We start from the raw sequence: 11,902 nt of genomic DNA, 5'->3' as shown, positions 1-11,902 counted from the left end.
AGTTTACAATTATTTTACTAAGATTTTATTTTCAATATATTTTTTACATTAATTTTTTTTTTAAAATTCCAATCAGTTTACTTAGATTTCGTTAATAGTTTTTTTAAATTTCACATTTATTCTTAATAACTTGTCTACAACTAATTTTATTATTTATGGACACATATCAATATCTCACTAATCATACACGATCCATACATATATAATTATCACACGCTACCTAAGTCGGCTTCTACCACCATCAACCACATCCGGTCATCTACGCTGTGCACCACCACCTCTGGCGATTAGTGGTTTTTAGGGGGAAGTCATCCATGTCTCCAATTCAGTTAACTCCGGTAAATGTTTATTGGCTTCATGTTGGGAAATCTGTCAGGATATTTTTCTATGCTCACCTTCTTTTGACCACAGTCAATTTAGCTGGATTAAACGTCAAAACAACAGCGAGACTCACCGTTTAGTTCAATTGCATAAAGCTAAGTTTCGACGTTATAGTGTATTTATCTGCTAGTTTGATTGGCTTACTATGTAATCTAATCTAACCTGGGAAAAAAAACTAAAAAAATTTAATCTATAAATATTTAAAAATAATTGAGAAATTTCTAAAGGAAAAACAATTACAGAGTCATTTACTCGCAATACCTCTAAATTAGATTAAAGAGGAAAAATTGAGAAGTGGCAATATTTTATATTATTTTTAAATAATTATAGTTAACAAGACATTTATCATATTGGGCTAATAAAATAATTTTAAGCTTTTTTTTGGTAGAATTGACCTCCCACCAAATTTTAGCTTTTCTTAAAAACATTAAGTCTTTTTAAGAAAAGCTCGTCAAATTAGCTACCCACACCATAAATTTATCTCATTTTATAGTAAAACTCAAGTAAAGGATAATATTATAATATTTCTTTTAATTTAACATGCTAAAATAAATAATTTCTAATATTTTAATGTAAAAAATTTAGTATTTTTTACAATTTATTTAATTTAATTCTTAATTGAAAAGTATACTTTAAATTACTACACTAATTATTTAATAAAATAAACTGAGGGTATGAAATTAAATTATATAAATTCTATAATTATTTATTTTATTTAATATTACTAAATATAAAGAAATATAACATTTCTTTAAAATACTATTTTTATACTGAACTCTGTTTAAATTATTTAATTTAAAATTTATAAAGAGAAGTGTTATATTGACATGGAATGTATTAAATAAATAGAAAATAATTAATAATTTTTATTTTATTTTTATATTAAATAAAAGAATAATAATAAATATATATAAACCGATCAAACTACAAATCACATACAAATCACACATAACCATACGTCAGTGTTAGTCAAACTTAGATGGCTAAGGTTCCTCTAAATGCATTAAAAGATTTTGGGTTCGAATCACACCTCCGTAACTAACAAACTAACAATTGGGACTATGAAGAATTGATTACCATCTTTGACAAAAAAAAGAACACATAACCATACAAATATTTTTAAAAATATAAGTGGGTAATTGATCTTGAATATTACTGAACTTTCAAGTTTTTTCATTTCTGTCACTAAACTATTTTTTATCATTTTGATCACTGAACTTTCATTTTTTTTTTCATTTTGGTATTTTCCGGCCAAAAATGCTTAGTTGGCAGGCGGAATTATTTTTTTTTTAACCTGAAAATTTGTCATATATGGATTTTTTGATCTAAAAACTCATTTTCAAAGTGAAATTATGTATGTGTGATAATTTTTTAAAATAAAACTTGTAAAATTCGGTTGTCACATGTCAACTTCCGGCTGCCAGCTAAGCATTTTTGGCCTGAAATACCAAAACGAAAAAAATGAAAGTTCAGTGATCAAAATAAAAAAAAAATAGTTTAGTGACCGAAATGAAAAAATTCGAAAATTCAGTGATCTTCAGGGTCAATTACCCAATATAAGTGATCCACTACATGAAAAGAAACACCACTAAATGGGACATCTTTTTCAAGTTCTACCTTTAGCAGAATCTCACTTTTTTCTTTTCAAAATCACTATTTGCGGTTATTATTGTAAAGTAGGTTCTGTAATCCTAATGGTCCCCATTACATTCTTCTTCTTATAGTGAATTATTGTTCTTCACATCTAGACTGAAAACCCAATAATCTCACCTTGTACTTGCTACTGTCACTGCTTCTTCAACTCTTGCTAACAATTTTGATCATGGAAATTTCACATGATATTGTGATTGTAGGAGCTGGATTAGCCGGACTTGCTACATCACTGGGGCTTCACAGGTATGAAATTAAACTATACATTATAATTCTGTTATACTAAGGTGAAATTAATTCTTGTTTATGATTATTATAGGCTTGGAATAAAGTGCTTAGTGTTGGAAGGATCAGAGAGCTTGAGAATTACTGGATTTGCATTAACAACTTGGACTAATGCATGGAAGGTGTTTGATGGTCTTGGTGTTGGTGAGACTCTCCGGGATCACCATGTTCAGATCGACGGGTACCGATTTCTACTTATATATATTCAAATACGGGTTGATGATCTCCGATTGTTGATTCCGTTTATGAAACTGAATATTGCAGGGTGATTGCTACCTCTGTTGTTACCGGCCTAGGCGGACATAGATCGTTACAGGGCAAAGCTTCAAAGTAAGTAAAACAAACAGTACCCGAACTAAGAACTTTTTGTACGCCAATGTTTTTGTGTTCTTTCTTTTTTAAGTTAAACGACATGTTCTTCGGTCCTTTTTGTTTTTAGCTAGACGATATATTATTTGGTCTAATATTAAATAAAACAAAACAAATTATTTTGCTTCTTCAAAACTAATGTCATAATTTTTATGATTAATTCCGTTAAGTTAAGGTTAAATGATCAATTTTTTGATTTAAGAGTTTAATTTGATAAAAGTTCAAAAAATGAAAACAAAAAAAATCATCATTTTGTTTTTCAAAACAAAAGCAGCCTCTTCCTCTATTATTGGAGAGAAAGCTTATGGCTAAGAAGCTAAGGAGGTGGCCGACACACATGATATTTTTCGGGAGAAGGGCCAGCTGACCCTCCTTGCCCCCCCCGTCCCCCCAAATTTGTCCCTAAAAACAGAAAAAAGGGGTGTGTTAATACTGTTATCTCTAATTTATTATAATGATTTTTAATCCGCTATATTTGCCGTAGTTACAATAATCTAATGGATTAGGATTTCTTCAAATTTATTTTGAATTTGAGAGAGTTATTGTTCACAATTTAATTAATTTAATGTGCGCAGCGGAGATCATGAGGTTCGATGTCAAAAAAGGAAAACTTTGCTGGAAGCGCTTGCTAGCGAATTGCCGGATGGTACTATAAGATTCTCTTCCAAAGTGGTTGCTATTGAGGAATCAGGCTACTATAAGCTTGTTCGTCTTGCTGATGGTACCACCGTCAAAACTAAGGTAAAGAAAAAAAAGTTATCTTTATTCTCCATTCATCAAAAAAAAATGTTATCTTTCTTCTCCAAAATGGATTCTATGGGGTTTAATTATTATTATTTTAACAAAGTTAAAATGTTTTTGTGGAAACTCTAAATTAAACATTAATTTTTAGTTTATTGAAAGGGGTAATGAATGACTCTTTCAACCAGTTAAGGTCAAGTAGATTTAACTTTTTTTAATTCAAATCAAATATATCTAACTAAAAATGAAATAATAAGAAAAACTAAATTGATTTGACTTGACTTGAAATTGCAACGATATGAATTTATTCGACTTTAATAGATATAACCGGACATGATTAATCTTGTTACACAATTTTATGGATTTATGCGACCCTTCTCTCCGATAGCTCAACTACTTTTAAAGACTTTAGTGGCAATATATCGCCTCAACTTGTAAGCAATGGGTAATTAACATATAAATTATTTTTGTGGACAAATCAGTATATGAAATTGGTGATTATGGACAATTTGTCCCATTTTGGCAATTTGCCTTTTAATTTGTAAGTTAATTGTATTCTAAATTGGCAATTTGCCCCCCTTAACTTGTAAGTTAATTTGCCAAAATGGGCTAGTTACCAATAATCACCAAGTTCGTGTATTGATTTGCCAACAAAATTAATTTATGTGTTAATTCCGTTGATTACAAGTTGAAGGGGCAAATTGCTACTTAAATCGTTAAAATAATGCTAACTAGCCCCCAATATGTTGCTTTTTTTTAGACAGCGTTTGAGCAAATTAATTTGAAGATCCCCCTTCATATGTCATAATTTATATTTATTTTTTTATTTAAAATTTAAGCGACTTAATATTTTATTTTTATTTTTGTCAATAATTTAATCTTTCCGTCCATTTTTTGTGTTAGTCATTCAAGTCAAAGGACTAAATAAAAAAACAATGCAGTCCCCCATTTTTGTTTTTATCTACAATTCCGTCCCTCAATTTTAAAATTAATTTATCCTTAAATCTTTTAACTTGGTTGATTAACACCAAAAATAGACAGAGATACTAAATTGTTAAAATCGTTTGAGTTTCAAATAGGCCAAACCCATCTTGGGGTCCCTCTACTCTTCACTTTTTTTTCAAGAGGTCCTTCTACTTTAATTTATCGTTTCTTCGTCCCTCTACTTCCATATTCTGGTCAAAATGCCCCTTGATGGATGAAATGAAGAGAGTGTAGTACACTCTCCGTTATTGAGAGTGTGTAATTGTGACCGTAATAGAAAAGGGCAATTTTAACCCTTTATAAAAAATTGGATGGCAAACCGGTCATTTTTCCATCTTCTTCCTTATCTTCTTTGCTTAACCATATATACATGTCCATTCTGCTACCAAACAAACATTTCTCAACTTACAATTGACCCATTACCACCATAATAATCATAACAAACATATCGTTATCTCTTGATTATAGACCTGAGCAGGAAACCATAATCTCCATTTTCAATAGAAAAATAACCACACAAAAGGAGAGAAACAAAATCAACTGACTGAAAACTTAAAAAATTAAGAATATAATCAATGGCGGAAGCAAAATATTGGATCCGTTTATAATCGCAAAACTCACATAAGAGGAGGCATAGAAATTAGCGAGGGAACAAAAATAATTTTATAATCAATGGCAGAAAGCAAAGGTAGTTGTATAATTTGTAAAACCCTCGAAAATAGAAGAAATTAGCTTAGAGAAAGGGAGATAACAGATAGAAAAAATTCCACCCCAAAGATAAATAGAGTCCGAGATTCATTTTGGTTTATCAATGACTCAATGTTCATCAACTGGTTTTCTTAGTAAATGCCGCCATTAAAGAGAATTGAAGAGCTCCAACACTTTGTTGAATGCTGATTCTTATTCTCTGTTCATTAATAAACAAAAAAAAAATAGAATGTGAAGCTTAAAAACAAAAATGAATGCTAAAATCATCACTACCCAACTTAAGAATCAATATGAACAAACAGATAATAGTTCAAAATCAAAAAATCAGTTGAACTCGCTTCAACAGAACCTGCAAATTTCAGACAAAATGGACTTATTCACTTACATCGATTTTTTGTGAATTATAGTGAGGAAGAAGATGAAAATGAATGGAATTTAAATAGCTAGAAAAGGAGAATGAAAAGCAAAACGAAAAACCCACCTTGCTATTTTCTTTAAATTACTGATTAATAATCGTGATGGAAATATAAAATGAGAATGGTCTTGAATGGCAAGCCATGGAGGATAGCTGGAGATGAAAAATGTGGGAGAAGAAGATTATGGGAAAAATGTCAATTCATCCCTGATTTTTAGCCAAATTATTTTTTTCATTTTTTTATTGTGATATGTCATTATCTAACGGCAATTTGTTAGTTAACTGAGAGTGTGACACACTCTCCACATTCCGTCCATCGAGGGACGTTCAAATCAGAAAAATTATAATAGAGGGACGAAAAAATGATAAATTAAAGTAGAGGGACCTTCTGAAAAAAAAGTGAAGAGTAGAGGGACTCTGGGATGGGTTTGACCTTTCAAATAAGAGGGACCAAAGTGTGAATTATGATGAATGTGAGGAATTTTAAAGTAATTTTCTCTAGTTTTTAATAAAATGGTTGTCGAATTATAAAAAGTAAAAAACAATTATCGAACTATAGCTATTTTATAAAGGGTCACCAAATTTTGAGAAGTTACAAACGGTTATCATACTATAGTTTTTTGATAAAATGGTTATAAAACTACAGCTATTTTATTCATTAAAAAAAACTATAGCTATTTTACTAAACATTTATCGGCTTGCTGCTTGGTTGTAATATATGTTTTTGCCTCGTCCACATCAAGAAGCCAATAACTGTTTTTGGTAAAGGAATTGTTTATTACTTTTATAACTCGATAATCATTTTAACTTTTATAGAAAAACTATAATTTAATAATCATTTAATAAAATTTTATAATTCAGTAAACGATTTGTGGAAAAAACTATATTTTTCCAGTTTACAACCTTAATTTACATTTGGAATAAGTAGAATGATAACCATAAATTAGTTTATTTGATTATTGTACTTACAATTTAACTAAGTTGATGATGGGTACTCTCAAAATATATTTTCATTCAAAGAAGTCTAAATTTGTGTAAATGTTTGTGGATGGAAGGCGTTGATAGGGTGTGATGGGGTGAACTCAGTGGTGGGAAAGCATCTAGGGTTCAAAAAGCCATTGCTGACAGGGAGAGTGGCAATAAGAGGCATAGCAAATTTCAAGGAAGAACATGGCTATGGCAACAAGTTTCAGCAGGTGTTTGGCAAGGGATACAGATCAGGTTTCCTCCCCTGTGATGCTAAAAGCATTTACTGGTTCTTCACTTGGACTCCTTCTACCCCAGGTAACTTTTACATCAACATTTTTCTCTAAATTTTAGCTCTGAATTTCAATTTGCATTGATTCTAACTTTCTCATGTGTTATGTGTATAGTATGATTAATATTAAAAATTTGTTTTAGACGATGATACCTCGTAATTTTCCGATATGACATAGTGATCAGGTTTACGGATTCTTAAAATATGTTGTTACACCAAATAGAGGTGAGCATACAGTTAATTCGATTACAAACACCAATTTAATATAAACGGACTTACTTTGTTTTTATTCTAAGCAAATTAACAAAGATGGAATTGAGGGAATTAATCAACTTGTTAAAGGTATAAAATCGAACTGACTGGATTAGTCTATTGATTCAGTTAATTTGGTTAAGACCTTAAAATTTAAAGAATAATCATTAAAAATAAATAAAAAAAATATTTGATTTATAAACCTTTTGAAACACCTAGCAACCACCGAACAATTCTTTTTGTTAATCGGAAATCTTTAACCGAATTAAATGAAATAGATAAGTTAATTCGGTTTAATCAAATTTTTATTCCAAGTTATATCAGTCACTATCTGATGTGGCGCCTTATACAAATACCGATTATTGCATCAAAAAAATTAATGTATTTTTGCTTATATACAATTAAAATTCTTATACCATTTTTATAAAAATTAAAGTCTTGGTACTAAAATGAAATATATGATGAAAAAAATACGAATTAGTCATTTAACCCAACCATCCTACTCTGTTTTGATGTAGACGAAATGGTACTGGATAGCTCAGCAAAGATGAAGCAAATCGTGCTAAGAAGACTAGAAGACGGAATAGGCAACCCTTATCTAAAGAACGTAATCGAAACAACCGAAGTCGAAAACATAGACTCAGCTCCTCTAGGATTCAGAGTCCCAATGGAGTTGATATGGGCGAACATAAGCAAAGATAATGTCTGTGTAGCAGGAGATGCATTGCACCCCATGACACCTGATGTAGGCCAAGGTGGCTGCTGTTCGTTGGAAGACGGGTTCGTCTTGGCTCGGTGTCTCGCTGAAGCATTGAAAACGAGGCACAATGGAGAAGATGAAGACGAAGAGAAAGCGGAATATGAGAGAATTGTGTCGGGTTTGCAGAAGTATGCGAACGAGAGGAGATGGAGAAGCTTTGATCTTGTGACTACTTCTTATTTGGTTGGAGTTTTACTAGAGAGTGATAATTTGGTTTTGAAGTTTTTGCGAGAGAAAGTTTTGGGTCAATTTCTTGGTGGGTTGCTGCTGAAGAGAGCTGATTATGACTTTGGAAAACTATGTGTTACTTAACAATTCTGATGAAGAAATGTTGAGGTTGGGTTTTACTTATTCTAGTATCTTGTGTTTTAGTTTTGGTATTTTTTGTGATTTTCTGTGTTTCTTTCTTCCCTTGTGAGGATAAGCATATGGTTTGGTTTGGTTGTGTTGTGTTGGGGGATTTTTCTCATTAATTGTTGTAAAACTTGAGAAAGAAACTCACTATGTGCTAATATTATGATAGCTAATTAAATAAAGGCCAAATCCTATTTTTAAAATTTATTTATCTGGTCTTTTTTAAATTTTTGTCTTTATTTCGTTCATGTATTTAATTTATTTTAAATTTCTAGATCTTTTTTTGGACGGAAAATGAGCGGGCATTACACTCGCCATGAAATACGTATGAAACTGAATATAAGAGGGACCAAATAAACAAAATATATAAATGTATGAGACTATTGAACAAACCGTGTAACACGGATAGGAAAGAGTTTCCTTTCAAACAAACAACCAAAATACTTTATCTTCAACCTTCATCATATTTCCGCCATTAAAGCTCCAACAATGGTTCACTCTTTATGCCTCTAATGCATTATCATTGCTTACGACATCGACACAGTCAAAATACGGTAAGATCGCGTCAGTTACTACCTGTCATTTACAGTTAATTAGTTTAACTGAATTGATTAAAAGTTTTAATTGATGATTTTTGTGTTTTGCAATCAATAATGTAATAAAAATATCAGCATTATATGACATTATGTATATGTTGAGTATACATTGTGTTCGATTTCTATTTGATTAAATTATGTGAAATAATTATTTCAGATTTAAAGAGAATCAGATTTTGAAATTAAAAATAATTTGAAAGCAGAATCAAGTTGATTTCAAGTTCTACACGTTTTATTGTTTTTTTCAAATTCAAATAGCTTTTAATGAATATAAGTTTAACTAATATCAGATCTTGTACATTTAAAAATAATTTTTAAAAAAAAAATCAAGTCGATTTAAGATTCTAAAGATTCAAAATGATGAAATTCTTTGGAGAAATACTTATGTAGACTCGGTTTACTACGTCATCCGTAAACTAACCTATCACATTATGACACGTCATTAAAATGATGGAAATCTTGTAAATTCGTTTTTTACTTATTTACACCTTTGAATAGTAATATTACAAGATTGCCATCATTTTAATGATGTGTCATAATGTGATAGGTTTGGTCTACGGATGACGTGGTAGACCAAGTCTACCTAAAAATTTCTCAATTCTTTGATTGATTAAAATTTAATGAAATGAAAATGGGCTTCAGTGATTTCACATTCTACATATCAGAATCAAATCTAAATTATATATTACAAATCTGAAAAAGTATTACTCTGTAGTACTCTAACTATTTTAACTAATTATTTTTCATTTCTATTTTTGATAAATACAGACATGGAAAATATTTTGATATTTATTCATTATAATGGGAGATGGAATCAAAACATGGAGTATGTTAATTTTGAACCAGTAGAAATATTAGTCCAATAAGACTATGATTATAACAGTTTATTGGAAATACTTTCATAGCAACTCAATATCAACTTTATGTCAACCTGCCTGAAGATCAAATATCAAGTGTAAATATATTATCCACCAATGAGAATAACAGACAATGGAAATTTGTCAATCTACTTGTAACTAAGAAAGAATGCACCAGATTGCATGATGTACCCGTTATGTATTTCATTCAAATCACCCGGAAAAGAAATGACATTCTTTAAATCAACTTTTAATGTATCAAATGTGGACATACAATTAGGACAGAAATTTGCAAATGCATCAGAATCAACATATGAGGGTGAGTCAACAAGTGAAAAAGAGAGAATCTATATCAGATGTGATAAATTATGCTAAATGTTTTACCAACGAATTCAAAGATGATGAAGTTGAAGTGGAAAGCAACTTTACAGATGAACATGTGCTAATAGACCCGAGACATGGATAAATTAAAGAAGGACAACAATACAAAAACAAATATGTTTTGAAATCAATTTTGATTTTTTATGCAATCAACAACCATTTTCATTTGTTGAGCTGTTTGGATTCATGTTGAAGTGGAAAACAACCAAAATACCACCTTATGAGTCATAATTAAAGGATAGAGCAAAAGTTATTAAAAATATATACATAATTATCAATCAGAAAAGCTCCCAAGAAATTTGAGATTTCCAGTTACTGGATCAACCATCAAATCAAAAACATAAACATTCAATCAATCAACTTCTAGCTATACAAAGTTTTGCACTAGATCTTCAATCGGATCAACTAAAAATACGCCAAAGACTCGAAACGGTACTTCTGAGGACCCAATCAGTTCAAGAATATTGCATAAGTCTTTTTATTCATATACATTTATATTTAAATCGTTGGATTTGCTTAAATTACTATTTTTAAGCTTCTTTTCATTCTTCATTCATAAGCCGTAGAACTATGATTTTGGCCTTTAGTGTAGGCGCATCAAAGGGAAAGGATCCAGAAAGTACATTTCAATTTAAAACTAAAATTATACAGTTCGGATGTTGATCACATCAACAACAAAATATCGGATCATCGTATCAACAACTATTAGCAACAAGCATCTAGAAAGAAAAGCTCAACTCTCACCTTGATCAACTTTCAATTCTCTAATATTTCTTTGAACAAAAAGTATGGATACCTCGACTGCTTCCACACGAGTATTGTAATACCCCGAATATTTTAAAATAATTAAATCGTGCCACGTGTCAATAATTTCGATAAATTAAATCAAAGTGGATTTAATTTAATAATATTAGAAATTTGGAACAGTATTTATTAAGCGGATTTGTCGGGATTTAGAGATAATCGAGAAAATTAATATAAAATAAAATATAAATCCTGTGACGATAATTATTCCGCCAAAGTTCTTAGAATAATTTATAATATTTTTGGTAAAAGTTTTGTATTGATCGGAGATCGTTTAAAATTCGGACGCGGGCGTGTTTTTAGGTTAAATCGTAATTATAAAGAGTTAAGGGGCCAAAGTGTAAATTGACCATGATATTTAGTAAATCCTTACCACTTAAGGAATTCATTCCTCATCCTAAAATAAGTTTCCAGAAGAGAGAAAGAAGAAGATTTCTTTTCCTTAGCCTAAACTCACGATCATCGTCGCCTCGCCGTCGGATCACCGTTTTGATCCGTTATGCGAGCTTTTCGTCTCTAATTCTTCGTATCGCTGAGGAGATTAAGGTAAGTTTGTCGTTTTGGATTTCGTTTGAGTGAATTCAGAGGTATATTGATTTGAAACGATAGGTTAAACGCGTATCGTATCGTTTAATCGTTTTGAACTCGTTTTGAGCTTTTTTCTTACGTTTCCGACTAGCTTGATTTATGTTTTGATGAATCTATTGATTTTGGGTGTTTTAATGTCGAGTTTTGAGGTCAGAATGACCGTTTACAGCGGCTGGGTTCGTGCCCACGGTGGGGCACGACGTGCACCTCCCCCTTTTTGAAGGGAATGACGTTTCGAAGCCATATCTGATGATCCCTTAACCCGACATCGACTTCCGGACTCCGAAAATGCAAAATTCGGACGTTAAACGAGTGAAATGTGACTAGTAGTTTTGATTGAGATAGAATATGGTTATCAATTGGTTTTATTAAGAAACCCTATATTCTAAATTGAGAATTGAATCGAGAAGTATCGGGAAACAATAAAGAGTTATGGATACGTTTGAAGCACGGCAGGATTATGTTTTAAGTTTCGTTGTGTCTTGAGTCTAAAATCAATTCTAGAATAGGTTCCTGATT

The 11,902-nt window shown here is 30.9% G+C and overlaps 1 protein-coding gene across 1 annotated transcript; it reads left to right on the top strand.

The window, feature by feature from the left end:
• The first annotated feature begins 2,063 nt into the window (after positions 1 to 2,063).
• Positions 2,064 to 8,364, top strand: LOC126680807 (monooxygenase 2-like). Its single transcript, XM_050376004.2, has 6 exons — positions 2,064 to 2,277; positions 2,351 to 2,497; positions 2,581 to 2,646; positions 3,261 to 3,426; positions 6,589 to 6,817; positions 7,562 to 8,364. The coding sequence occupies exons 1-6, from the start codon at positions 2,204 to 2,206 to the stop codon at positions 8,113 to 8,115; spliced, it is 1,236 nt and encodes a 411-aa protein (XP_050231961.1). The 5' UTR covers positions 2,064 to 2,203; the 3' UTR covers positions 8,116 to 8,364.
• The last annotated feature ends 3,538 nt before the right edge of the window (positions 8,365 to 11,902 follow it).

The sequence above is a fragment of the Mercurialis annua genome, linkage group LG5, assembly GCF_937616625.2.
Source record: "Mercurialis annua linkage group LG5, ddMerAnnu1.2, whole genome shotgun sequence".
Classification (NCBI taxonomy): Eukaryota; Viridiplantae; Streptophyta; class Magnoliopsida; order Malpighiales; family Euphorbiaceae; genus Mercurialis; species Mercurialis annua.
The sequence above is the reverse complement of the archived record's forward strand: the minus strand, read 5'-3'. Positions and strand labels throughout refer to the sequence as shown.